The following is a 25578-nucleotide window of genomic DNA, read 5'->3' as shown; positions in this document are numbered from 1 at the left end:
ATGAAGAATGCTACCAGCGCTCGCCGTCTCTCTAACTCTCACTCACCTCATTTCATGGTTGCACTCAATGTGTGCAGTAGACAGATGGATTGCCAAGTCATTAATCAAATGCGATCTATTTTCTTGCGTTCATAAATGAAAAAGCATTTCTTTATTTATTTAGTGTGACAGTTTGGCGGCATAGGAGGCCAACGCACTCATGTCTGATAATCTGCTTGTCAAAGCCAGTTAACCTTCTGAGTGAGAAATAAATAAAAATTCTGCACTCAACTTATCAACACGTGCAATAGTGCAGCTGGCTTTATTTGTGGAGACTACAAACTGCCTCTTGCACACACATAAAATGACTAAAACATATTTAATTTATTTCCAAAGTGGGTTATGTTCTCACTTTAACTGTTGTGATACAAAATTGTGGTTGACATTCAAGGCAAGTTCTGGGAGTCTGGTGGTGACCCACAGGACAAAAAAAAAAATCACAAATCACCACTGAGAAACAATTTTTTCTCCTGGACCGTAGTAAGATTAAAGTGAGAGCGAATTGAGACTTTTTCTCAAGTTCCCTGCTTTTCAAATATTTCTCATGAGAAAAAGACCCCAGTATATCTAAACAATGTCAATCTGTATTCAGATTTACCATGGTACCAAAGTCTGCAATCTAAAATCTACTCATTTCTCATTTCAACACTTATTTCTCATCAAATTCTTTCAAGAACAAATTATCTGAGCTATGCCTTCCACATAACTTTTATAGCTCTATACTCTGATTGTATGTCAACAATGGTCTCATTTGTGTCCATTTTTATTTCTGCCAAGGAATATGAGGAGAAACATACGAGACAATAACTGAGATTATCATTAAGTCTCTGGAGCTATGAAAGAGCAACCTCTCAGCAATAACATTTCACTCTGGGGATTTTCCAGTATATATAATCAAACTTGACTCTTTTTCAATTGGGATGTAATTGTCCTGGGATTCCAGTAAGACAGAGTTGCAGCTCTGAGGTTACGTTATGTACTGTAGATATCTAGCTAAGCAGGAAACAATCAGGGCCTTTTGTGTGCACATCTGTCTTATCTTTAATCACGTACTGTTGACCATCGCCACTGTAGGGTCAAAAGGGGCAAGTGTTAACATTCTTATGGGACTTGCAAGACACATTATTCCTTTGGGGAGTTGATAGTGATTTTCAAACGGAAAATCTGCCTTCCTACCTCCCTTTTTTTTGCCCCTCCGGTAGAGTCACAGAGACTAGAGCTAGCGTGATTGCCCTCACGGTGACTTGCTTGCTCTGATGGCCACTTTCACATTGTAAACAGCTTCTCAGCCAAATGGATTGTTCCGTCTGCCCTGCTGTTTACACGGGGGGCAATTACGTGATGCTTAATTTCATGAAAACAGGGACGTCTGAAGATTGGCATCGCTGAAATGTGGGCTGATATGGCTGCACTTGAAGCGGGAGATACGCAGCTGAAATGTTCCAGATAACCGGTTTGTCGGTGGCCCGACTCCTCCAGCCTTCACGCACTTACGCCCCCGAGGCTCTTTTAGTCTGTCTCCCATGTTTATTTCGTCATTCAGCATGTTGTTTGGTCTTTAAATTGTCCATCTGTTGCTTCTGCTTTTTAAAATGTTGGATATTTTCGAGAACATCAAGGCTAGGAGTGCTTTCAAGCAGTTCAGTAGTGTCGATCTCCACTGAAGCGCAATGATTGTTCTCATAATCGACCTTTCTCTGCCTATAACTCCCATTATTTTTAGTGTCACATAAAAAAAATCTACCAATACTGATTATGCTGGCTTTCTGAATCTAACCCTGACCCTGATCCAGCCATCCATCCATCCATCCCTTTGTCTGTGAGCCTGTATAGCCTTAAAAACTTTAACTTAAAAACTATTTTTAACTTTCAAGCAAGGCTTTTGTCAAGCCAACATCAAAGTTTATCTTGACAAACGTTCCTTTTCTAGTTAAATAGTTTAGTTGTTAGTTCATCTTTACACCTTTTTTTACTTCTTTTTTCCAGACACATCAAAGCTACAGAATCCCAGTCGAAAACAGTCAGTGTCCCGCAGCCTAAAACATCTTTTTCACTCCTCTACTAAATTTGTCAAGAGTCTCAGGAGGTAGTGTCAGCATATTACAGAAAATCCACATTATAGAATTCACATTATAGCTGAATATGTTGAATGCTCCTTGTTCTGAATGGGTTCTCTCTGCTGTTTTTTTTTTCTAGGGGAGTTTATATAGCGTCAGTATTTTACCATAAGGACAGTCTGCTAGTGACTAATGAGGATCAGATACCCATCGTGAAGGTGGACGACTCATACAGCAGCTCCCTCATGCAGGACTTTCTGTGGTTTACAAAGGTATGTAAAAACATACAGTCAACCACGACATTAAGCAGCCGAGAGGTCAACATGGAGATACTGCACTGAAGGAACGTGCATTTTGTGAAAGTTGGACTGAAACATACATTTTCAATGTTTTCTTAACAGATCTCTTTGACAAGCGTCAATATTTGTGTTGTTTTCTTCCAAATGCAGCCTGCGGTTAGCTTAGCATTCTAAATATATTCTGTCAAAGTGAACAGTCACCACGCTTTTGACGTTGTACCGCATGTTTGTTATTAGCCCATCACTTCAAGGCTAAAGTGGTGTGATGCAAGAAGTAGAGAATGTACTAGCAGAATATAGCTCTTTGTCTGATGGTCAGACGTTTCTAGTTGAATATTTTAAGTTGAGACTGGAGATAAAGATGCACATATTGAAGGATAAAGATGCACATATTGAAGGAGCCTCTCAGCATTTTAAGCATTTGTGTCCACATCAGTGCTGATTTAAAAAATGTCTCATCTGATAAGCAATTGAAATCAGCGGCAGTTTTAAAGAGACGTTGAAAGGGTGTTTGAAGTGACTCATAGGATGTTATAAAAGAATAATTCCCTTGTCCTTTTGAAGCATCTAATTCTAGAGTTCATATTGTCTTTGTCTCTCTGTCGCTGTGTTTTCTGTTCAACTGGTAAATGAAGTATACTAATGGCCGGTAACTAATAGACAAATTAGTAACTGTAACAGTTAAAGGACAGGCAAGGAGGAGGCAGGAACCGGCTGAACAACAACATAAAGTTTAATGAGAAACTCAACATACAGTGCATCTGGAAAGTATTCACATGTTACAGCCTTATTCCAAAATGGATTAAATTCATTATTTTCCTCAAAATTCTACAAAAAATACCCCATAATCCGACCTCAAGATGGCGCCGAGTATGGCTGCTGCGTTGCGAGCTCCGACACAACATAGCAATGTTTTGTTTGTTTTGTTTACAATTCTTATGTTTTTTGTCTTGGATGTTGTCTGCCTTATTGTCTACGACAGACAAACACTTTTGGACATTGGTTCAGCGATCTCACACTGAAAACCGGACTTCACATTCCTCAATGCCGACCCGCTGTTTACAAACACGCAAGCGGAGCCCTTTGTCTGGGCAGCACGGCCGCGGAAACGCAGGAGGAAAAGGGGAAACAGAGCCGGCGTTCTCATCAGAGTAAGACGCTGCGCAAATCGACCCCCGCTACCCACTATTCTACTGGCAAATGTTCAGTCTCTGGATAACAAGCTCTGCGAGCTGAAAGCGCGGATCTCTTGCCAACGAGATACAAGGGATTGCTGCATTATCTGCCTTACGGAAACTTGGATGTCTGCGGAGATTCCAGACTCAGCCATTGAACCCGCGGGATTCTCCATGCACCGAGCGGACAGAGCGAAAGACCTCTCAGGTAAAACTAGAGGAGGTGGTGTATGTTTTATGATCAACAAATCCTGGTGTGATCAGAGGAACGTACATTCCATCAAGTCTTTCTGTTCTCCTGATCTGGAATTTCTTATGCTTCTGTGTCGACCATTCTGGCTACCGAGGGAATTCACAGCGGTCATTATCACTGCTGTGTACATTCCCCCACAAGCCGACACAGACCGGGCACTCAAGGAACTGTATGGGAGTATAAGTGAGCAAGAAACCGCGCACCCTGAGGCCGCGTTCATTGTGACCGGGGACTTTAATAAAGCCAGTTTAAAATCAGTCGCACCAAAATATCACCAGCACATTAGTTTCAACACATGAGGGGACCGGGTTTTGGATCATTGCTACTCTCCGTTCCGGGATGGCTACAAATCCCTCCCCCGCCCACCATTTGGCAAATCGGACCACTCTTCCATTCTGCTTCTGCCCGCTTACAGGCAGAAATTGAAACAGGAAGCACCCACCCTCAGAACGATCCAGTGCTGGTCGGACCAATCAGATTCTACGCTACAAGACTGTTTTGATCACACGGACTGGGAGATGTTCCGGTCCGCCTCTGATGACGACATCGAGCTTTACGCTGATAGCGTAATGTGTTTCATCAGAACGTGCATAGAGGAAGTGATTCCGACCAGAACTGTACGAATCTATCCGAATCAGAAGCCGTGGATCAATAGCGATGTTCGCGCAGCACTTAATGTGCGGACCTCCGCTTTTAATTCCGGGAACGCGGAGGAGCATAAACAAGCCAGTTATGCCCTCCGAAAAACTATCAAAACAGCAAAACGCCAGTACAGGGACAAGATTGAAGGACAGTTTAACACCACCAACTCTAGAAGCATGTGGCAGGGAATTAACATCATCACAGACTTTAAAGGGAATAAAAACTCCGCCATGAACACCGCTGCCTCTCTACCGGATGAGCTAAATACTTTTTATGCTCGTTTCGAGGGAAATAACACCGCCCTCGTGGAGAGAGCTCTCGCGGCTGAAGCTACATAGTTTAGTTCACTCTCCGTCTCTGTAGCGGATGTAACCCGATCCTTCCGACGGGTGAATATCCGCAAAGCCGCGGGTCCAGACGGCATTCCGGGCCGTGTCATCAGAGCGTGCGCGAACCAGCTGGCTGGTGTTTTTACGGATATCTTCAACCTTTCCCTCTCTTTGTCTGTAGTCCCCACATGCTTTAAAACATCCACCATTGTGCCTGTTCCAAAACCATCAAAAATAACTTGTTTAAATGACTGGCGTCCTGTTGCTCTGACCCCCATCATCAGCAAATGCTTTGAGAGACTAATCAGAGATTACATCTGCTCTGTATTGCCACTCAATCTTGACCCACTGCAGTTTGCTTACCGCAACAACCGCTCCACTGATGATGCCATTGCATCTACAATACACACTGCTCTTTCCCACCTGGAAAAAAAGAACACTTATGTGAGAATGTTGTTTGTAGACTACAGCTCAGCATTCAACACCATAGTGCCCTCCAAGCTTTATGTGAAACTCCGGGCTCTGGGCTTAAACAGCTCACTGTGCAGCTGGATCCTGGACTTCCTGTCAAGCAGACGCCAGGTGGTTAGAATAGGCAGCAACATCTCCTCATCACTGATCCTCAACACTGGAGCCCCACAGGGCTGTGTTCTCAGCCCACTACTGTATTCCTTGTACACACATGACTGTGTGGCAACACATAGCTCCAATGCCATCATTAAGTTTGCTGATGACACGACGGTGGTAGGTCTGAAAAGACAGAGAACACAGTCCCATCACCATCAATGGAGCACCAGTGGAGAGAGTCAGCAGCTTCAAGTTCCTGGGTGTCCACATCACTGAGGAACTCACATGGTCTGTCCACACTGAAGTCGTTGTGAAGAAGGCTCATCAGCGCCTCTTCTTCCTGAGACGGCTGAGGAAGTTTGGAATGAACTGCCACATCCTCACACGGTTCTACACCTGCACTGTGGAGAGCATCCTGACTGGCTGCATCTCCGCCTGGTATGGCAATAGCACCGCCCACAACCGCAAAGCACTGCAAAGGGTGGTGCGAACTGCCAAACACATCATCGGAGGTGAGCTTCCCTCCCTCCAGGAAATATATACAAGGCGATGTGTGAAAAAAGCTCGGAGGATCATCAGAGACTCCAGCCACCCGAGCCATGGGCTGTTCTCACTGCTACCATCAGGTAGGCGGTATCGCAGCATTAGGACCCGCACCAGCCGACTCCATGATAGCTTCTTCCCCCAAGCAATCAGACTTCTGAACTCTTGATCTCTCATGATCAATATACATCAGCACTGCACTTTATTACCCTTACTCTTATATCTCACACCGGACTGTCATAAATTATATTATTATTATTATATTATGTCTCTCTTAACAACTGACTATCAACCGACAGCCTGAATGTCAATACAGTACAATACTGTACATTCTATATATATATATATATATATATATATATATATATATATATATATATATATACTTTTTTTTAATATATATTTTAATTTTTAGTTTTTATTGAATAATGTGTATCTATATAGTAAAAAAACAAAACAAAAAAAAAAACAGCGTATTGTATACTGTACAGTGTATGTTATTATTTGTATATTGTTGAGTGTAATTATGTGTATAACAGATGTTTAAATTGTTGCGTTAATTTGATGTTATTGTAAATTGGTATATGTCTCATCACTGTCACGACTGCTATGTTGATTGGAACTGCACCCAAGAATTTCACACACCATTGCACTTGTGTATATGGCTGTGTGACAATAAAGTGATTTGATTTGATTTGATTGATAATGACAATGTGAAAGAAGTTTGTTTGAAATCTTTGCAAATTTATTAAAAATAAAAAACGAAAAAAATCACATGTACATAAGTATTCACAGTCTTTGCCATGACACTCAAAATTGAGCTCAGTGCATCCTGTTTCCACTGATCATCCTTGAGATGTTTCTGCAACTTGATTGGAGTCCACCTGTGGTAAATTCAGTTGATTGGACATGATTTGGAAAGCCACACACCTGTCTATATAAGGTCCCACAGTTAAAAGTGCATGTCAGAGCACAAACCGAGGAATTGTCTGTAGACCTCCGAGACAGGATTGGATCGAGGCACAGATCTGGGGAAGGGTACAGAAAAATTTCTGCAGCATTGAAGGTCCCAATGAGCACAGTGGCCTCCATCATCCGTAAATGGAAGAAGTTTGGAACCACCAGGACTCTTCCTAGTGCTGGCCGCCAGGCCAAACTGAGCGATCGGGGGAGAAGGGCCTTAGTTAGGGAGGTGACCAAGAACCCGATGGTCACTCTGACAGAGCTCCAGCATTTCTCTGTGGAGAGAGGAGAACCTTCCAGAAGAACAACCATCTCTGCAGCACTCCACCAAAAAGGCCTGTATGGTAGAGTGGCCAGACAGAAGCCACTCCTCAGTAAAAGGCACATGACAGCCTGCCTGGAGTTTGCCAAAAGGCACCTGAAGGACTCTCAGACCATGAGAAACAAAGATTGAACTCTTTGGCCTGAATGGCAAGCGTCATGTCTGGAGGAAACCAGGCACCGCTTATCACCTGGCCAATACCATCCCTACAGTGAAGCATGGTGGTGGCAGCATCATGCTGTGGGGATGTTTTTCATGGCAGGAACTGGGAGACTAGTCAGGATCTTGAGTGGCCCAGCCAGAGCCCAGACTTGAACCCGATTGAACATCTCTGGAGAGATCTGAAAATGGCTGTGCACCGACGCTCCCCATCCAACCTGATGGAGCTTGAGAGGTCCTGCAAAGAAGAATGGGAGAAACTGCCCAAAAATAGGTGTGCCAAGCATGTAGCATCATACTCAAAAAGACTTGAGGCTGTAATTGGTGCCAAAGGTGCTTCAACAAAGTATTGAGGAAAGGCTGTGAATACTTATATACATGTGATTTTTTTCGTTTTTTATTTTGAATAAATTTGCAAAGATTTCAAACAAACTTCTTTCACGTTGTCATTATGGGGTATTGTTTGTAGAATTTTGAGGAAAATAATGAAATTAATCCATTTTGGAATAAGGCTGTAACATAACAAAATGTGGAAAAAGTGAAGCGCTGTGAATACTTTCTGGATGCACTGTAAACAAGCACACACACATGCAGCGCGGCCGCATACGTCTCTCTCTCTCTCGAACTGGAGTCTCCGGCTCCCCTTTACCTCGCTCTCCCGCTGATTATCTGATTCAGCGCCAGCCATGCACCCTCACGGCCCGGCCTCGCCCTCCTCCTCGTCACACTTCTCCCCCGCCCAATTCAGGCTGGGGTGCCACTAGACTGATTTACCCCCCCCCCCCCCCCCCATCTCTGGAGAGGAGATGCTGCCCTTCCGGCCGTCCTGTCAGCCGGTGGTCCAGCCCACCTCCTGGGAACCCGGGGAGAGACGAGGGGAGGCGTGGGGAGAGGGAAAGGGCGAGCGGGAGACACAGAGAGAGAGAGAGAGAGAAAAATTTGCTCACTGGTTCCCGGACATGCGGTCACCCAGTCCTCAACAGCTCCTCCCCTCTGGCGGACGACAGCTCACTCCTCCCCCGGCAGCCGGGAGCGACCCCTCCGTCCGCAGACAGACGGCCGCGGCTGCTCCTTTGGGCTGACGGCAGCACCGAGGACTCCACAACAGCACATCCCTCCTCCTTCGCAGGTTTTGGCACCGCTGTAACAGGTAAAGGATGGGCAAGGAGGAGTTTAATGAGAAACTCAACATAAAACAAACATAAAAAAACCCACACACACATGCAGTGCGGCCGCCTTTATCTCACTGTCCTGCTGATTAACTGATTCAGCGCCGGCCGTGCACCCTCATGGCCCAGCCACACTCTCCTCCTCATCACAGTAACCTTATACACTACAGTACCAGTCATAAGTTTGGACACATTTGACCGATTTTAAGTTTCTCTTGATTTTAAAAATCTTTGCTTAAATGTTTTGATTAAATGCTTAAAGAGTAGTTTTGCAGACAAATATAAAAAAAAACTGTGAAGACAGTGAAGGGAAAACAGCAAACAAGTGTCCAGCATATATGGGAACTCCTTAAATACTGTTTAAAAAGCATCTTAGGTGGATACCTCATGAAGTTAGATGAGAAAATGTGTATGCAGAACAGCTATATTAATGGCTATATAAGCATGGCTACTTTAAAGAAACTAAAATATAAAAATTATTTTTATTTATTTAACATTTTTTGTCAGACATAAGTGCCATACTTTCATTCGTGTTATTTCATTGTACATTACTATTATTCTCATATGTGGAAAATAGTAAAAAAAAAAAAAAGAATAATAATAAAAAATTATTATGTGTGTCCAATCTTTGGACTGGTACACAAGTGTATATTACCAGTCAAAAGTTTGGATACATTTTACAGAATCTTTGTTTCTCAAGATCATGTAATAAAAGGTTATGCTTACAGTAAACGCTTTAAATTGTTATTGCAGACAAATATAAATAAAGACTAGGTATGAATGTGGAAAAAAGTAATATTAAAGAATGAGTGATAGTGTAGTCCAATAGATCCAGGACATCATTCTGCACTCAAGCGCTGTGGCATTCATTCACAGACTTTGAATGATGACGAGGAATTAAGTAAATAGCTTTCTCTAACTTCATGAGTGTGTGTGTTTGTTTTGCAGCTGTCTTGTATGTGGGAGGACGTCCGGTGGCTCAGACAAAGCCTGGCAGTCTCCACCTCATCCTCTTCCACACTGCAGTCCAGACAGAAGATGCTGGCAGCTGCTGGCCACCTGCAGGTCTGCCAGCCCGTGATTAGCCTTGCTAAAAATGTATTACTAGAATGGGATTTGATCTCATTTAAAATTGAAATTGAGTGGAATAATCCCTTATGTGGGATTCTGAGCAGTGTGTGAGGCTCTGTGTAAGTGTTAGTGCATATTTCTTGTTGCATAACAATTATTCTGGCTGGCGTGCTCCTAGTAACAGCTTTATTTATTAAAGAAATGTAATTGTTTTGAAGTTACATTGTCAAATGTTTAAACTAAAATGTAACTGTTAAAAACATTTAAAGCACATAATAAAATATAAAATTTAATTTCTGCTTTAAAGGTGCATTCAGTAATTTTTTTTAAGTATGTCGAAGGAACATACATTGGCTTACAGTGACACATAGTGGCCTTGAAGCTGCATCATTCAAACTCAGTAGTTTTCAGTTACGGATGTCATTGTAGACATTCACTATGCACAGTAAACCAGTATTTTTTTTTTTAATCCATGAATGAAAGTGTCCAATAACAGGGCAGTTACTGAGATTAAGCAAGTAGTATTTAGCTGGTCATGTGATCCTAACATGGCACCCTGCCCCACATACTATAAAAGAGCTTTTATAAGGTTACTGATATGACTGAACTCTTAATCTCACATGAGTGGTCATGATTTCATATATATGTTTCAATATTACTATTCATTTCTTTAGAAGTAAAACATTTTAAATTAGGAAAAAAAATTACTGAGTGCACCTTTAAAGGTACAGTGTGGAATTCTGGGCTCTCTTTCGCCATCTGCGGTTGAAACATAAAATTGCAAGTTATTTGTGGGCGGAACATTGTTTTTTTTTTTTTTTTTTTTTTTTTTTAACTCAGTTTAGCTTTATCACTGCTCTTCTGTGTGGATGAACCTTATGGTGTGAGGCATACCCATGATTGTGATCATCATATTAGAGCAATTCTGACAAGCTACACTAAGATTTACTAAGTGAGAAAGTCCTATAAGGCGTATACCCAAAAACTGTGTCATATGAGCTAGAAAGTAGCATATCTGCCACTCTTGTAGCCAGACCAGAGATCTTCTATTCTGAGATAACAAGCTCCGTGTTTTTACCATAGGAGAGAGCGTAACGGTCAACTATTATGTTATGACAGTAAGTCACCGTTTGCGGATACCATACAAATTAATTGGGAGAGACATAAACTGACACCTACCTGTTGCAAAACTGTCAATGTCTAATAAAACAGCAATTTTATTGTAGTAAACTTCACACTTAGTTTATTCCAAAAGGATTGTTTAGTGTAAAACTTATTGGCAGACAGGCAGTCAGTTCATGAAGTGTTTAGCTGTTTCCTCACAAAACGCAGTTCACACTGAATCATTTCCTCCATAGATATCAATTTAAAAAAAAAAAAAAGGCCTCTTGTCTCCTCTCCAGTGCCCATAGAATGTCTATGGGACCGCCGTGTTATGCATTGCTTTGCGAACTTGTAGACTCCCCTATAGAAGGGCTCTGGCAGGACCTTCTTTTGTAGTTTACAGACATGATTTAAACACTAGGATGAATGACCGAAGCCAGAAATTTCTCACCAAATCGAATCAACACCTCTAAATGAAAAATCATGGCAGTTAAGGCAAGAACCCGATTTTGAACAGATTTTTTATGTACTTTATGTTAAATAATGGTATTTTGTTCATTTCTAACAAAATGTTTTACAAGAAATCCTTAGCAATGTACCTGTAAATTTAAAGGAAAGTGATTAAAGTTGAAGTGGTGCTAAAGTTACAGCCTGCACAAGATCTGCGGTACTCTGTGATAAGTTCATTGTGCTTATTCTGTCACTTTGAATTTAATTACTGATTAAGAAAATCGAGTTGAATCTCTGAAAACTAGAAAATTTGAGAAGAAATTACTGAAATTATTGTGACATGTTAAATGAATAAAACAAAGATGTTGGCTTCACTGTGTTGTTTTTTCTTTGGCATTATTAGTATTCCAGAGAACTTCTCTTCAGATCTTGGCTATTTCTCTATCTCTACAAACAGAACCTCCTGGGCACTCACAACTTGGGCCGAGTCCACTATGAGCCCATTAAGGATCGCCATGGCAACGTGTTGCTTGTTACGGTGAGGGAGATGGACAGCCTCTATTCTTTTTTCAATGGGAAGTGGATGCAGGTATCCAAACTGCAGAGCCAGAGGAAGTCTCTTTCCACCCCTGAGGAACCCTATGCCCTGGACATTCTTCTAATCACCATACAGGTAACACAGAATGACAACAAATATGATTTCAAAAACCTCAGCAAGATCAGTTTGCATGATCTTGTTTGTATACAGGTACTGTATATTTTATTAGCGCTGCATGGTGCACAACTCGTCTGGCACTGTTTGAGCTACAGACATGAATGATACCCAAAATCATGTGGCTTGTTGAGGAGATTTGTGCTGTTACTTTTTTAAGTGATCAGACTTTTCACCTGTCTGACGTTAAAACAGAAGTACCATATATAGGGACCAGAATATCATATAGATACAGGGGTGGGCTCTTTAAACTTGGGCCAAGCAATTGGGTAAACATCTGAATTTTTCAAGTAATCTACATACCATGGCAACCACATAGTAATACATTTTCTTCAGATAATTCAAAAATGTAGTTCAACCTGTTGATCTGATCATAGGACATTCTGGCTTACCAGAGACGCAGTCAGCACCGATTGTCTTCTGGGCTTTATCTGGGTTACCTGAAGCTCAGCAGCTCTGTGGATCAGATCAAGGTTCTGGTTCCTCAACGGATGCCTAACATGCTCTGCCACACCAAGATACGAGATAACTGGAATGTGTCAAGGTAATTTAGAGTTTTCCTCAACATTTTATTGACTTTACTGTGAAATTGATGTATTTCCTATACTGTGTCAGAAACAGGCCCGATGCGACAGGTTTTCACCTACAAGCTGCACAACGCATCACAATCACAACCAATCAAAACATATTTGATGATTAATCCACAGTTATAAGGGTAGGATTTTGGAATGAGATTTCACAGTGGGTGGGGCTACCTAGCGCAAAAATAAAAACCATCATGTCATGTCAAACTTAAACTCAAGAAAAACAAATGGGACACGGTGCTATTACTGTTGGTCTTTATCACTCTACAGCAAGAATATTGTGCAGTACACAAAACAGCTCTAAGAAGCCATTTTTTTTATTTAAAAAAAAAAAAATCATGGACACTAATATAGCTTGCAAAACACGAAACATTGCTAATAAATTTTGTATCGTGCTTTGCAAGCTATGGTAGTATGCATTTCTTTTTTTGCCATAAAAGCTCTTGTCTTACGCACCTCCCTATAACTTTTCAGGTGTGTGAGGTTCATTGATTTATTGTGAGAAATATCTCAATCTTACAAAAAACCTAGCTTTCGAAGGTTTTGAAAAACGCAGCAAAAAGCCTTTGTTCTGTGGAAGTGAGTCTGTAATTAACAGGGTTCTCACACGTCCTGGAAATCCTGGAAAACCTGGGATTTTGCAATGCAGTTTTCCAGTCATGGAAAAGTCATGGAAAATTAGAAAAATACCTAAATGTCCTGGAAAATAATTATTTGTCCTGGAGTGTATTTTAGTATAAGAAAACTGTTTGATTGTGTCACTGACAAGGTTTTTGTAACATGTCCAAGTATTGATAATAGTGCAAAATATTTTTGTTCCAACACTGCTGTAGTGTATACAAAACCTTGTTGTATACACTGCAGCCATGTTGTAAACTTTAGACAGCGACGGTTGCACCGCAGATTTTTTTTTTTTTTTTTGAGAATGAATTTACACCTGAGGTGGTAGCGTGGTGATGATGCGGCCTTTACACCTCGATATGTAGATTAATCAGAGTACGCTTACACCACCACCACACGTAGGGCCCTATAATTTCCGCAATGTGGAAAACATGGATGGAATTACTGAATCCAGTCATAAAAGTTGCATTATCTATCAAATGTTAAATGTCAATGAATTTGACATATTTGGGACAAAAGTGAATTTTTGAATGCACAATTAAATTAAATATATATAAAAAAATTAAATCTCAATATATCTAAGTGTGATTATTAAACCACAAAATGATGCGATTCAATTAAATAAATATATAATTTGCATGTGCTGCGTGCTTCAAAATGAATGTGTGAAGCCGGCCGCTCATACACTGAAAGCACCTCATCATGATCATCACGCACTCTGTGTGGATAGTAGATGACATTGAGCAGAGCACTATGAAGCATGCAGCACATATGGACTATATTTTTATTTTAATGAAATCATAGCATTTTTGGGTTTAATAATCACACTGGGCCATGTAGAAAACTGCTTACCTAGAGGTGAGAAAGTGCTGTCAAAAACACACAGAAACACTAAAATAAAAGCTAGTTTTAAATGGATGTGTAAAATTGTGGGGGGGGGGGGGTGATCATGTTTAATGTAATTAAATAATAATAATAATGTATTAAAGCAATATCTCACATCTGTGATGTTCTGTTGTGCAGCACTTTATTTGATAAAAAATATCTCCAATGTTGTTTCAGATTATACTGTGAAAAGCAATTAATTTGATAAAAAATAATGCACTGTTATGTTAAAAAATGTAATGTAATTGAAATAATTATATTTTACTTTTATTAAAGTTTTAAATCAATTTGATTACACACCATTTTGATGTGAAAATTTAGTTAAACTGTCAAATATGGAATTTTGAAAAAATAACCCACTAATAACCACAATTTTAATGACCTCTCATGTGTTTTTGTTTAAATATTACAACTAGGTGGCACATGAAATGTGCTGGAAATGTCCTGGAAAATTGTGCATTGAAAAGTGTGGGAATCCTGAATTAAAACAAATGATGAATTTCTCATTTTGAAAACATTTATCTTGGCTCTTTGGTTCACAATCTGAAACAATTAATTAATCATTGTAAAATAGCAAAAAAGAGTTGAAACAGACATTTTGACTCATTATGAAAGTGATTCATACAATCTAAAAAATGTAAATTTCCCCAGAAACATGTCATTGATATGAACTTTCAGTTTTAAACCTGTTACTGCACAGAAACAAGCTAAAATTTCTCATTAGTGAGGTGAATAAATGCAGCGGGAGCGAGTTTGACTGAGAAGATTGAAATATGCCTGAACTCCGTCGGGCTTCCCTTCACCGCAGACATACATAGTTTCTTGACACCACCATTTTTTACAGTCAAAACAAAACTGCTATTTGTTTTTGTTCAGTAAAGGAGCTATTTATTTATTTTCATCTCAGGTCATTATGTAGACCTTGGTAGGTAGGTAGAGACAGGGAGAGTATTATCCTGCTGCTCTGTGTGGTAGTAAAACTAAATTTACTATGGGGCCGGACTGTGGAAGTCAGTGGGAGGTTCACTCAGGATGATGCCTACTCACGGCTCGAGGGAAACCCCTGGAGCAAAGAAATGCACTTTTTTTCCACTAACCCACCCCCCAGACACTAGCCTTGAGATTGTCCTTGAGAGTAAGACCTAAAAGCTTGTTTGCCCCATCATCATCTTATCTGAGTCCTGTGAGCTGAAGTTTAATAACATAATTCTTCAGTTGCAGTTTTTCTTTTTGTTGAAATTTAGATTCAATTATAAGATTTTTGATCAGTTTCGCCCATCGTTTTATTGATTTTTTTAAGCAGTTAAACGCTTTTATGCTGTTATTTCACTAAATTGGAAATTTTATGTAAATTAAAATTAATGTTTTAGATTAATGAAAGTAAGACTCAAAATCTAGTAATACCTGATTTATTTTAAAATTAATCTTTTTGTGCTTTGCCGAAATCATCTTTCTTTTGCATATGGATAAGGGTTCCAACGATCAGGAAAAACCTGTAATATCATGGAATTTTCTAATTCTACTTTCCAAGCCTGGAAAAGTAATAGAAATTAATAAAATATTAAAAGCCATGGAAATTTCTCTAGTATGTATATATATATATATATATATATATATATATATAATTTATAAAAACAAATTTCTCTGCTCCAAAATATTTCATGAGCTAGTATTGCTCTAGAGTTGAGTAAAACTTTCGTTTTATGGCTCGGAAACCATAGTGATGTCCGATTTATTTGTGAATTCTTCTTTTGAGTGAGTTCAATGTATTAGTCAAAATAGTTTAAAATTGGTCAAAATTAAACTTTACAACATCGTTTTGAATTTTATTGATTGGGAAAAAATCTGTATCCAGTAATCACAAATCACTGGAAAGGTTATGGAATAGTCATGGACATTTATTGGTCAAAAAGAGTGGGAGCCCTGTATCAGTGAATTGTAACTTCCAGGTCTGGAAAAGTCATAGAAATTAATCAGCTCTTAAGTCCTGGCAAATTCATGGACATTTCTATTGTTAATATAAAATGATCATGTTATGCTCTGCTGTAAAATATTTCAGATTGCTAATGGCGAGTGCAGTCAATATAAAAAAATCCTTATGATGTCAATTTAAAAATCCTTATTCTGTTATCATGAAGAACTGGAGAAGTCATGGAAATGATTAGTCAAAAGGTGTGTGAACCCTGAAGATCCCATAAGTTAGCTTGCTCACTGGGCATTGTCTCACAATTGTACACTGCCATATTTTTTAAATGCCTCGTTTTTCCATTAATGGAGGCTTAACATAAGTTGTGTTCTTAGTATAGGATTAAAAATGTTGGTGTAGTGGTTGGTGGCAAAAATCTCACTCTCAATATTGGACCTAACATGGCATCAATGCTATCCCACTAGCCTTTGGAAACCACTGTAATGACACTCTGTGAAGGGCTCTTTTGGAAACAGTGATATAGAAGTTTGTGTATGTTGACGAAATGCGGTCTATTCTCACCCAGGGATGAGTGGGAATGGCTGCAGTCACTGTCTGGCCCTGTGGAGGTGGAAAGAGCAGATCAGGATGAAGACTGCCTCCTTTACTCAGAGATTCAGACGGCCATTAAGAGTCTGCTGCACCAGATCAATCTGCCTCTCCACCAGGTACTGCTGTCTACAGAACACTATCCACTGCACTACAGAACAATGGAAAAAGAACAAGTTCCAGTGTATATACAATTAGACACGTGCAATCCATCAAAGGAGCTCTATGTTACCCAGTGATATAAAAAAAAAATTCTCCAAGAGAAACTATTGTAAGTTGGCAATTTGAACATGAAAAAAGGGGCATTACATTTATGCATTTGGCAGACGCTTTTATCCAAAGCGACTTACAGTGCCCTGATTACAGGGACAATCCCCCTGGAGCAACCTGGAGTTAAGTGGCTTGCTCAAGGACACAATGGTGGTGGCTGTGGGGATTGAACCAACAACATTTTGCTTACCAGTTCAGTGCTTTACACTATATTATATTACACTACACATAGCAATACCATTACAAAACATACAATGATAACCATAGTTTGACAAAATACCATGCTACCGTTACTACTATAAAACTGCAATCAAAAAGATAAAAAGACAGACAGACAGACAGACAGACAGACAAATAGATAGATAGACAGACAGACGGATGGACGGATGGACGGACAGACAGATACAGTAGATAGACAGACAGACACATAGATAGATAGGGTAACTTTATACTAATATAGTTTTTGCTTATATTTTTTATATCTATATTTTTGCTCTCTACTTAAAAATGGCATAACATTGTTACCCTCCAACCCCCATGGATTCAAGTCTGTGTGTGTGTGTGTGTGTGTGTGTGTGTCCCGCACAGGCCACGCACTTCCGTCTCTACACACACGAGGTGCTGGAGCTGGGTCACAATGTGTCCTTTCTTCTGCTGCTGCCTGCCTCAGACAACGTTTGCTCTGCCCCGGGACAGACCAACCCCTACACACCACACTCGGGGTTCCTCAACCTCCCTCTTCAAATGTTTGAGCTCGGTACACTGGTTTCTGTTTCAACCCCTACAATATTAGCTCAGTTGGCCTTATAAAAATCCACAGATTCCTTCCCCCTCCCTCTCCCCCCTCTGCCCCCAGTCACACTCCCTTAGGACCTCTAGTAAATCAAGCAGACACACACACACACACACACACACACACACAAGCAGACACCAGCAGGGTGGCGGTGCACACCACGGCTAGCCAAACACAGACCCCCCCCCCCCCCCCCCCCATTCGCCCTCCCCAGACTGTGTAAAATAAGGAAAGGTTAAACAAGTAATCAATATCATAATTCAATAAAATTTGTTTTAAAGCATGGCAGATCATTTACATTTAAATAACAGGGTTTATTTTCAGACGCAAAGGCAAATCGTGTGCTTGTATGCTTAACAGCGGTGCCAGATAGAACACTTGGTAGCTTATTCAGCTGCTGTTGTGGGGAGAGTTTCAAGCAACTTTTAAACATTATACTGTGAGGTAGTCTCAGCCCAAACACCATATACATGTAAACCACCCACAGATTTCCATTACAAGCATGTCTTTTTAAAAGATTCATCAGGGGTTTTTGGGACATTAATGATAACCTTCCTAGGGTCTCAATTTCACAGAAAACCACCCAGAGAAGTCAGTTTAAAAATTGCAATAACATTACACCAGTGGTGCCCATATAAGTAATGTTGGTTACTAACTATATTGTTCTTCATTTCATTTTGTCTCTGTGCAGTTCACTTCTGTTCATATAAGGAAAAATTTATCAGTCTGTACTGCCGGCTGTCTTCAGTGCTGGACCTGGACTCCCTGATTACCCAGCAGGCTTTTAGAGAATCTATCACTGACTCTGAGGTGTCCACGGCCAAACAGAGACAACAGCACATATTGGACTACATCCAGGTAATGGAAAGGAAAGCTGAAGTGTGTAATTTTTTCAATGTTAAAATACTTTCTCCAATCCTAGCTTAAAATGTTGAAACAACTATAAGTAAGCCATTTGTCGAAATGTTGACACAATGATGCTATCAAAACATTTTTTTGTTTGTTAAAGCAACCCAAGTAGCCTGACACAGAAACATTGGCTCAACAAATGGCATGAGTTTAGGGATGGGACTATCTTTTTGTCCGACCATGGCATATGGAAAAGGGCTTGGAAAATCTTTTGAAATCAATCATTATTTTTTGCAATTTCGTTTGGTGACTCTAGTGGTCTATAAATTGCACACTTTAAAGCGGAAATGTGCAAATTTTATGATGTCAAAAAATAATTAGATAAGCTATTCGTATGTTTTTAAAGGCCAAAGTATACTTTGCGCGTCCCCATTGATCACTCCACGCACAGTATGCGTGAGATAAATTTCGCCACCTTCAAGAACCGGTCCATGGCAATATGGGACTAGGGCCTCGAAGGACTGACAGTGGCTGGAGAAGCCCTGCCAGGGGTAGACTGGAAGTCTTATTGCTAGCACTAACTGGACAGGCTGAAACAAACTGATGAGTGTCTCACGCCAGTGACGGCCACCAGAACCGTTGCTTAATTAATGCTTGGTATGGGTAGCTCCTGGGTGGTAGGCTAGGTAGGAAGAATGCCCCCATTGCAGGAGTTGTGTTCGGAATGATTCAGGAACAAATAGCAGACACCTAGGGCACTTCGTGGGAATAGTAACGTCGCACATGGCCGAGCGGACTCTGGACTCAATCTCCCAAGACACCGTGCCACCATGCTGTCTGGTGGAACAACGGTATCTGGGGAGGTTGAGCTTCTCTCGGTTTCAAAAGAGTGAGATAAAGAATTGAGCTTAATGTTCTTGGAACCAGTGTGATAAAAGATGATAAAATCAAATCTGCCAAAGAAAAGTGCCCAGCGAGCCTGCCTGGAATTTAGACGTTTTGTGGAGCAGATGTATTCATGGTGCTTGTGATCAGTCCAAACCACAAAAGGTCCAACCAATGCTGCCACTCTCCCAATGCCAATCTGACAGCCAGCAATTCCCTGTTCCTGATGTCGTAATTCCATTTCACAGGGAAAAGGCAATGAGAGAAAAAGGCGCAGGGGTACAACTTCCCGTCAGACGGAAATTTTTGGGACAAAATAGCCCCACCTCTAACGCATCAACCTCCACCATGAACTGACGAGATGGATCAGGGTTAATGAGAGTGGGAGCTGAAATGAAGCAGCTTTTGAGTCTTTTGAATGAAGACTGTGCCCACGAGGACCAACAGAAACATGTCTTGGTGGAGGTTAAATCCATCATAGGAGAGGCGATCTGACAGAAATTCGTAATGAACCGCCGGTAAAAATTGGTGAACCCCAGAAACCGCTGGACCACTTTACGAGAATCCGGGGTTGGCCAATCTGCAACTGCTTTTACCTTGGCAGGGTCCATTTGGATGCCGTCAGATGAGAGGATGAATCTCAGGAACAGAACTGACCGTGTGTGAAACTCACACTTCTCCACCTTGACAAACAAATGATTCTCTAGCAGTCACTGAAGCACCCTCCTGACATGCTGGACATGGTCACGACTATTCTGGGAGAATATCAGAATGTCATCAAAGTAGACAAAAACAACCTGATTGACCACGTCTCAGAGCACGTCATTAACGAGGGCCTAGAAGTCCACTGGGGTGTTGGAAAGACCGAAGGGCATGACCAAATACACAAAGTGCCCTGTCATTGTGTTAAAGGCGGTCTTCCATTCATCCCCCTCCTGATCCAGACAATAGGGTAAGCACTGTGGAGGTCCAACTTTGTAAAGACGAATGCTCCCTGCAAGAGTTCGAAGACCGATAACATCAACAGCAAGAGATAGCGATTCTTGACCGTGATGTCATTCAACCCCCGATAGTCTATACAGGAACGCAAGGAACTGTCTTTCTTCCCCACGAAGAAGAACCCTGCCCCTGTCGGAGAGGAAGAGGGATGGATAATACCATCTGCCAGAGAAATGCCGATGTACTTCTCCATGGCCTCCCTCTCAGGTGCAGAGAGCAAATAAAGATGACCCAGAGGTGGAGAAGTGCCAGGCAGGAAGTCAGTTGCACAGTCGTACGGCCAGTGTGGAGAAAGAGATGCAGCCTGGGACTTACTGAACACCACCCTCAGATCCTGGTAGACCTCGGGCACTCCGGTGAGATCCACAGGCTCCTCCTGCAACACAGAACAAGACAAAACAGGGGAGAGAGCAGACCTGAGACAATGTGACAAACAAAAATGACTCTATGACAACACAGAACTCTCAACCCAGTTAATGTTGATTATGTTTTACTAGCCATGGGTGTCCCAGAACCACTGGAACAGAGGGAGAATGGGTGATGAGAAACTGGATCTCCTCAATGTGATTACCCGAGATGGTAAGGGTCAGGGAGGCAGTGATGTGAGTGACCTTCGTGAGGGGAGTACCACAGAGAGTGCTGGCTGAGATGGGTTCTTTTAACTGGGAGTTGGGAATAGCCAACTGGTTGATGAGACTGATATCCATTAAATTTCCCACAGCTCCAGAATCAAAGAGTGCAGAAACCTGAAGAATGGTGTTACCAAACTGCAGCCTGGCCGGGAGTAAATTCCAAAGTCCAGGGGATTCCTTGAGAGGAGTAACGCTCACCATTAGCCCCTTCCCTAATGGCGAGCTCCCCCTTTTACTGGACAAGAGGTGGCAGTGTGCCCCGGTCGCCCGCAGTAGAGACAGAGGCCGTTGACAAGGTGATGACGTTGCTCCTCGAGCGATAAGCGAGCTCTCCCAACCTGCATGGGTTTCTCCCCTGACACAGGTTCAGGTGAAGCAGTCGCAGTGGAAGAAGGAGCTGCAGTAGGAGATCGTTCGTGGGAAGTGAAGACTCTGTGATGACATCAGCGCATGGAGAGCCAATTGTCCTAAATCGACCAGATCATCGAAGCTGGTGGGGAGATCAAGGGTGTAAATCTCATCTTGAACCCAGATGGAGAGTCCATGCAGGAACCGGTCCCACTGGGCTTTCTCATTCCATCCACAAGAGGCGGCGAAGGTGCGGAACTTGATAGAGAAGTCAGAGACAGATCTGTCACACTGACGAAGATCCGAAAAGATTTTTTCTGCCTCAGTCCCGGTAGCAGAGCGGTCGAAGGCCTTGCAAAATTCCTTGGAGAAGGACTAGAATGAGACACAGCAGCTGTATTTGTTGTCCTACACAGCGGTTCCCCATCTCACAAGATCCACCGGCGAGGAGGGTGACATAAGCCATCTTGGAATTCTCAGAAGAAAAAGATGACGGTTGGAGTGCAGACACCAAGGAGACAAGAAAGATCAACAGGTATTCGGCTCACCAGCGTAAGTTGCATGTGGGTTTAACTGGGGCTCGTAGTGTCTGATGATGGTAGATTCCACTGGGGGTGTAGCCGCTGCGGCTTTGATGGTGGCGGGACCGGTGTTGGGAGAGAGCTGAAGCTGTTGAACCAGTGCTGTTAGTTTGGCTATCTGCCCAGCCATGTCTCTAATGACTTGATTGGAAGCAGAGAGTTCATCCTGCTGATAACCGAGGAGGGCCCCCTGCTGAGCGACGGCGTTCCGAAGGCTGGCTCTATCTGCTGAGTCCATGACTGGCCAGATTGTTCTATCACGACGTGTAGAAGCATAATAGGACTCAAATGCAGAGGGAATCACAGTTCAGTATTTATTGAAGGAACACAGAATACAGAGGCAATATGACAGTCAATGATGGAACCGGCACAGACTGCAGAATGGAATCTCTGGTGTGGACTGTGAGGAGTGATGGCAACTTGAAGACACCCAGGTGGAGGAGAATGATGAGAGGAACGGCAGATGGTGAGTGAGAATTCATAAATGGGAATGTCCAATGGGTAATAATCCAAACCAGGAGCAAAACTGGGTGAGAGAACAAACAGAAACAACAAAGAGGCAAGACTGCATCGACAGAAAAACACTGAACAATCTGGCGACTAACGTGACTCACAAGGGAGAATATAAAGGGAGAGGGAATTGAAAACAGGTGAGGGTAATTACCCGTGAGCATGCGTTCCCATGGAAACGCTAATCATGCCGGCCAAGCTGCAAGGAAAGCCCACATGGGAAATAAAAACACACAGACACACAGGAAAACCCAAACAGACCCCTGGGACCGTGACACATTTTTGCAATTTCGTTTGGTGACGCTAATGGCACAGAAATTACACACTCCAGTTGTAAATCAGACTCTACTCCCTCTTTCCCATTTATTAGCTCCATTTGTGTTTCAGTTACAAATTTCTGCAATACGTCATGCTTGTTTCGATCCTGAGCATCACACGTGTTTATTCCCAGTCGCTTGGGAGTGTTAGAAGCATCAAACTAAAAAAACAATTTAAACTAATAATCCAATTAGGGTAGTTTATTGATGTCATAAAGCTTAACTAATAGACGTATAAACTGTAAAACAAGTTATTTTTCTTGTGTCAAAATTTCAATAACAGCTCAGCAGACTCTCACAAGTCGACTTGAAAGAAAGTCGTGTATTAAGTGTGCCGCTCTGAAATAATCCCTCTTCGCCACCACGGTCTGGATGATTAATTGAGATTGACCACAAAACCACAAGAGTGTTTGTGTGATGTCAGGTCCAAGAGGTGCTGGAAAAAAGCGGCACATTGACCACAGATTACACAGTGCCTGAGAGCAACGAGGGGAAAAAATAATACCGATCAATGAGTGTGACTGCACGGCTGTGTGTGTCTGGGCAATGTGGCATCAATTAGCGTAAAAACCTTAATGTTCCAGGAGGCGGCGAACGAGAAAGGGCCACGTCTGTCAAAGTGGCACGATGGTGGAAAGTGTTTTGGGCTCAGCTCTTGTGCTAGAGGGTAGGTTTATATCGCTGTGAGGTCCTGTCAAAAAATGAACAGACAGACCACAAAATAAGCACTTCAAATGCATGTGGTGAGAAGTGTCAGTGACTCGTATGCTCAAATTGACGAAGTAGTGTAAACTTCTTGGTTTTAAACCGGCAGATTTACAGGTTTGCTGCTACCAGGTAAGTAAACTCAGCTACTGGTGTTATTTAGACTTTTGTCTTTTCGATGCTAAATAGCTTTTTTGGCTGTGGAAATATCTAAAATCTTTTCATTCCCAGTGTTGGCCTTTTATTTAGCAGAAGTTTTGTGTAGCCAGACCTTTGACTGAAGTGCAAACATTGTTCCACATTGCAGTTTATTCTGGCCATTAACTGCCCTTTTAGACAGGAAAAGATAATTTGGCCAACATGTAAGGCGAACAACCATACTTTATTTTCTATATCCGCTTAGGGGTGGATAATCTGAAATATACATTGGCAAATCCAATTATTATTTAATTTTTAAAAGCACTCGTTGTATCAACCAGGTACCTTGTAAACAGGGGGGTAAAAAATATATATTTTTACAATTCCATTTGGTGAAGCTAGGGCGTAGACATTGCATATTTCAGCTTCAAATCTCACTCTACTCCCTCTTCCCATTTGTTAGCCTCATTTGTGTTGTTTTAGTTACAACTTTCAGCAAAACACCATGCATGTTTCAATCCTTAGGATCACATGTATATATTCCCAGCTGCTTGGGAGTGTTAGAAATATCAAACTACAAAAACAATTATAAATAATAATCAATTTATTGATGTCATGAAGTGAAAACATTGTTCCACATTGCAGTTTATTCTGGCCACGAACCACCGTCTTGGACAGGAAGAGATCATCTGACTGACATGTAAAGCGATCAGTCATACTTTATTTTCTATGTGCACTTAGGTGCGGATTAATCTGAAATAAACACTGGCAAAGCCAATGATTATGTCAGTTTTTAAAAGCAATTGTTGTATCAACCCAGTACCTTGTAAACCCAACTTTGTTTCCAGATGGACTGATTTAAAATCATGTGTGCCCTTACTTCCAGCAGTTGTGTCCAGCCAATCAGATTAGAGCTTGCCAGATCGAGAAAGTAATTTCTGGTTTTATGTGCAAAATGCATCAGACAGTCAGTAAATTGACCGTGGGCAGTCGGTGGGAGTGCAGTCTGAGGTTTAGAGTAGTTTAGTGGAGAATACGAATTAAAGAACTGCATGTAATATAAGCTACAGTATATGTATGTCTATGCTTATTTTCTTCTGTTTTGTTATTCTTATTTGTTGCAAAATATCCCAGCCAACAGCATCACCAAACTCTTATATGTTGAAGCAGTCTACTTCGCAACCTAAAGAAATCTCTTCCACATTATTGCCCATGTCACACTGGAGTCCCCTTTTTGTCGTTAGAAGCCCAGCATATTTTCCAAAGGAGTCATCTTGCGGTGTCAGGGTTCATTCTCATAAGCTGGATCTCAAATGGCATTTGCTAGAAAGAGCTCAGATTGCAGATTTGTTTGTCTACCCTGCTTCATTTTTTGTTCTGCTTTTTTCCTTCCAATTTGAAATGAGCTCCTTATAAATACAATTGCTATAGTACATCTCAAGTATGGAAAATATGAAAGTGGTAGTTGTGAAGATTCACAAAGTTAACAGCTCTGATTGAAAACACATTGTACCTCTCTTTAGTTTGGGACACTAAAGGGCTTTCAAAAAACTTTGTGATGTTTGTGGGAAAAGTGGCTGTGATGTTTGTGTGTGGAAAATTCCACATAGTGCAGTCTGAATACTTTGCATTTATATCCAATCAATGCACCCTTTGCTTTAAAAGCAACTTCATATCTTATTGTCAGCATTGCTGATGAAATAAAAGTGGACTCAACCTCCCTTCTCTTTTTTGTGTATTCAAAGCAATTGGACGAGATGTGGCGAGACGTCCGCTGGATCACCAATGCACTGCAGTACGCCCGCTATAAACAACCTCTCGGTTGGGTGCCTATCACCTGGCTTGTAGATGTCAGCATGGAGCCTCCTGTCCAGAAGAATGACTCCACATCCTCTAACACAGACTATGTGCCCACTCCCTCTCCCTCTCCAGAATTAAGAAGAAGAAAGTGCACAATTGGTAAATGCAAATGTTTTTGAATAGCTGGCATTGATCCAGGACTAAAAATACTTCCTGTGCTTGACTGCATGCCTGTGTCTCCTTCAAATACTGACAGTAACATACTTGAAATTATATTTGGCAGGTAGTAGCT

General features: G+C 41.5%; 1 protein-coding gene across 1 annotated transcript in view; it reads left to right on the top strand.

Moving 5' to 3' along the window:
• LOC127426873 (ankyrin repeat and fibronectin type-III domain-containing protein 1-like) overlaps positions 1-25578 on the top strand; it is a 118100-nt gene that overhangs the window by 86775 nt on the left and 5747 nt on the right. Inside the window, exons 15-23 of the mRNA XM_051673944.1 lie at positions 2026-2125; positions 2236-2368; positions 9466-9582; positions 11600-11815; positions 12232-12398; positions 16437-16578; positions 17318-17486; positions 18214-18380; positions 25232-25445. Coding sequence (XP_051529904.1) covers positions 2026-2125; positions 2236-2368; positions 9466-9582; positions 11600-11815; positions 12232-12398; positions 16437-16578; positions 17318-17486; positions 18214-18380; positions 25232-25445 — 1425 coding nt within the window. The remainder of the gene's footprint in view (positions 1-2025; positions 2126-2235; positions 2369-9465; positions 9583-11599; positions 11816-12231; positions 12399-16436; positions 16579-17317; positions 17487-18213; positions 18381-25231; positions 25446-25578) is intronic.

The sequence above is a fragment of the Myxocyprinus asiaticus genome, chromosome 36 (assembly GCF_019703515.2).
Source record: "Myxocyprinus asiaticus isolate MX2 ecotype Aquarium Trade chromosome 36, UBuf_Myxa_2, whole genome shotgun sequence".
NCBI lineage: Eukaryota > Metazoa > Chordata > Actinopteri > Cypriniformes > Catostomidae > Myxocyprinus > Myxocyprinus asiaticus.
Note: the sequence above shows the minus strand (reverse complement) of the source record. Positions and strands in the feature narration are given on the sequence as shown.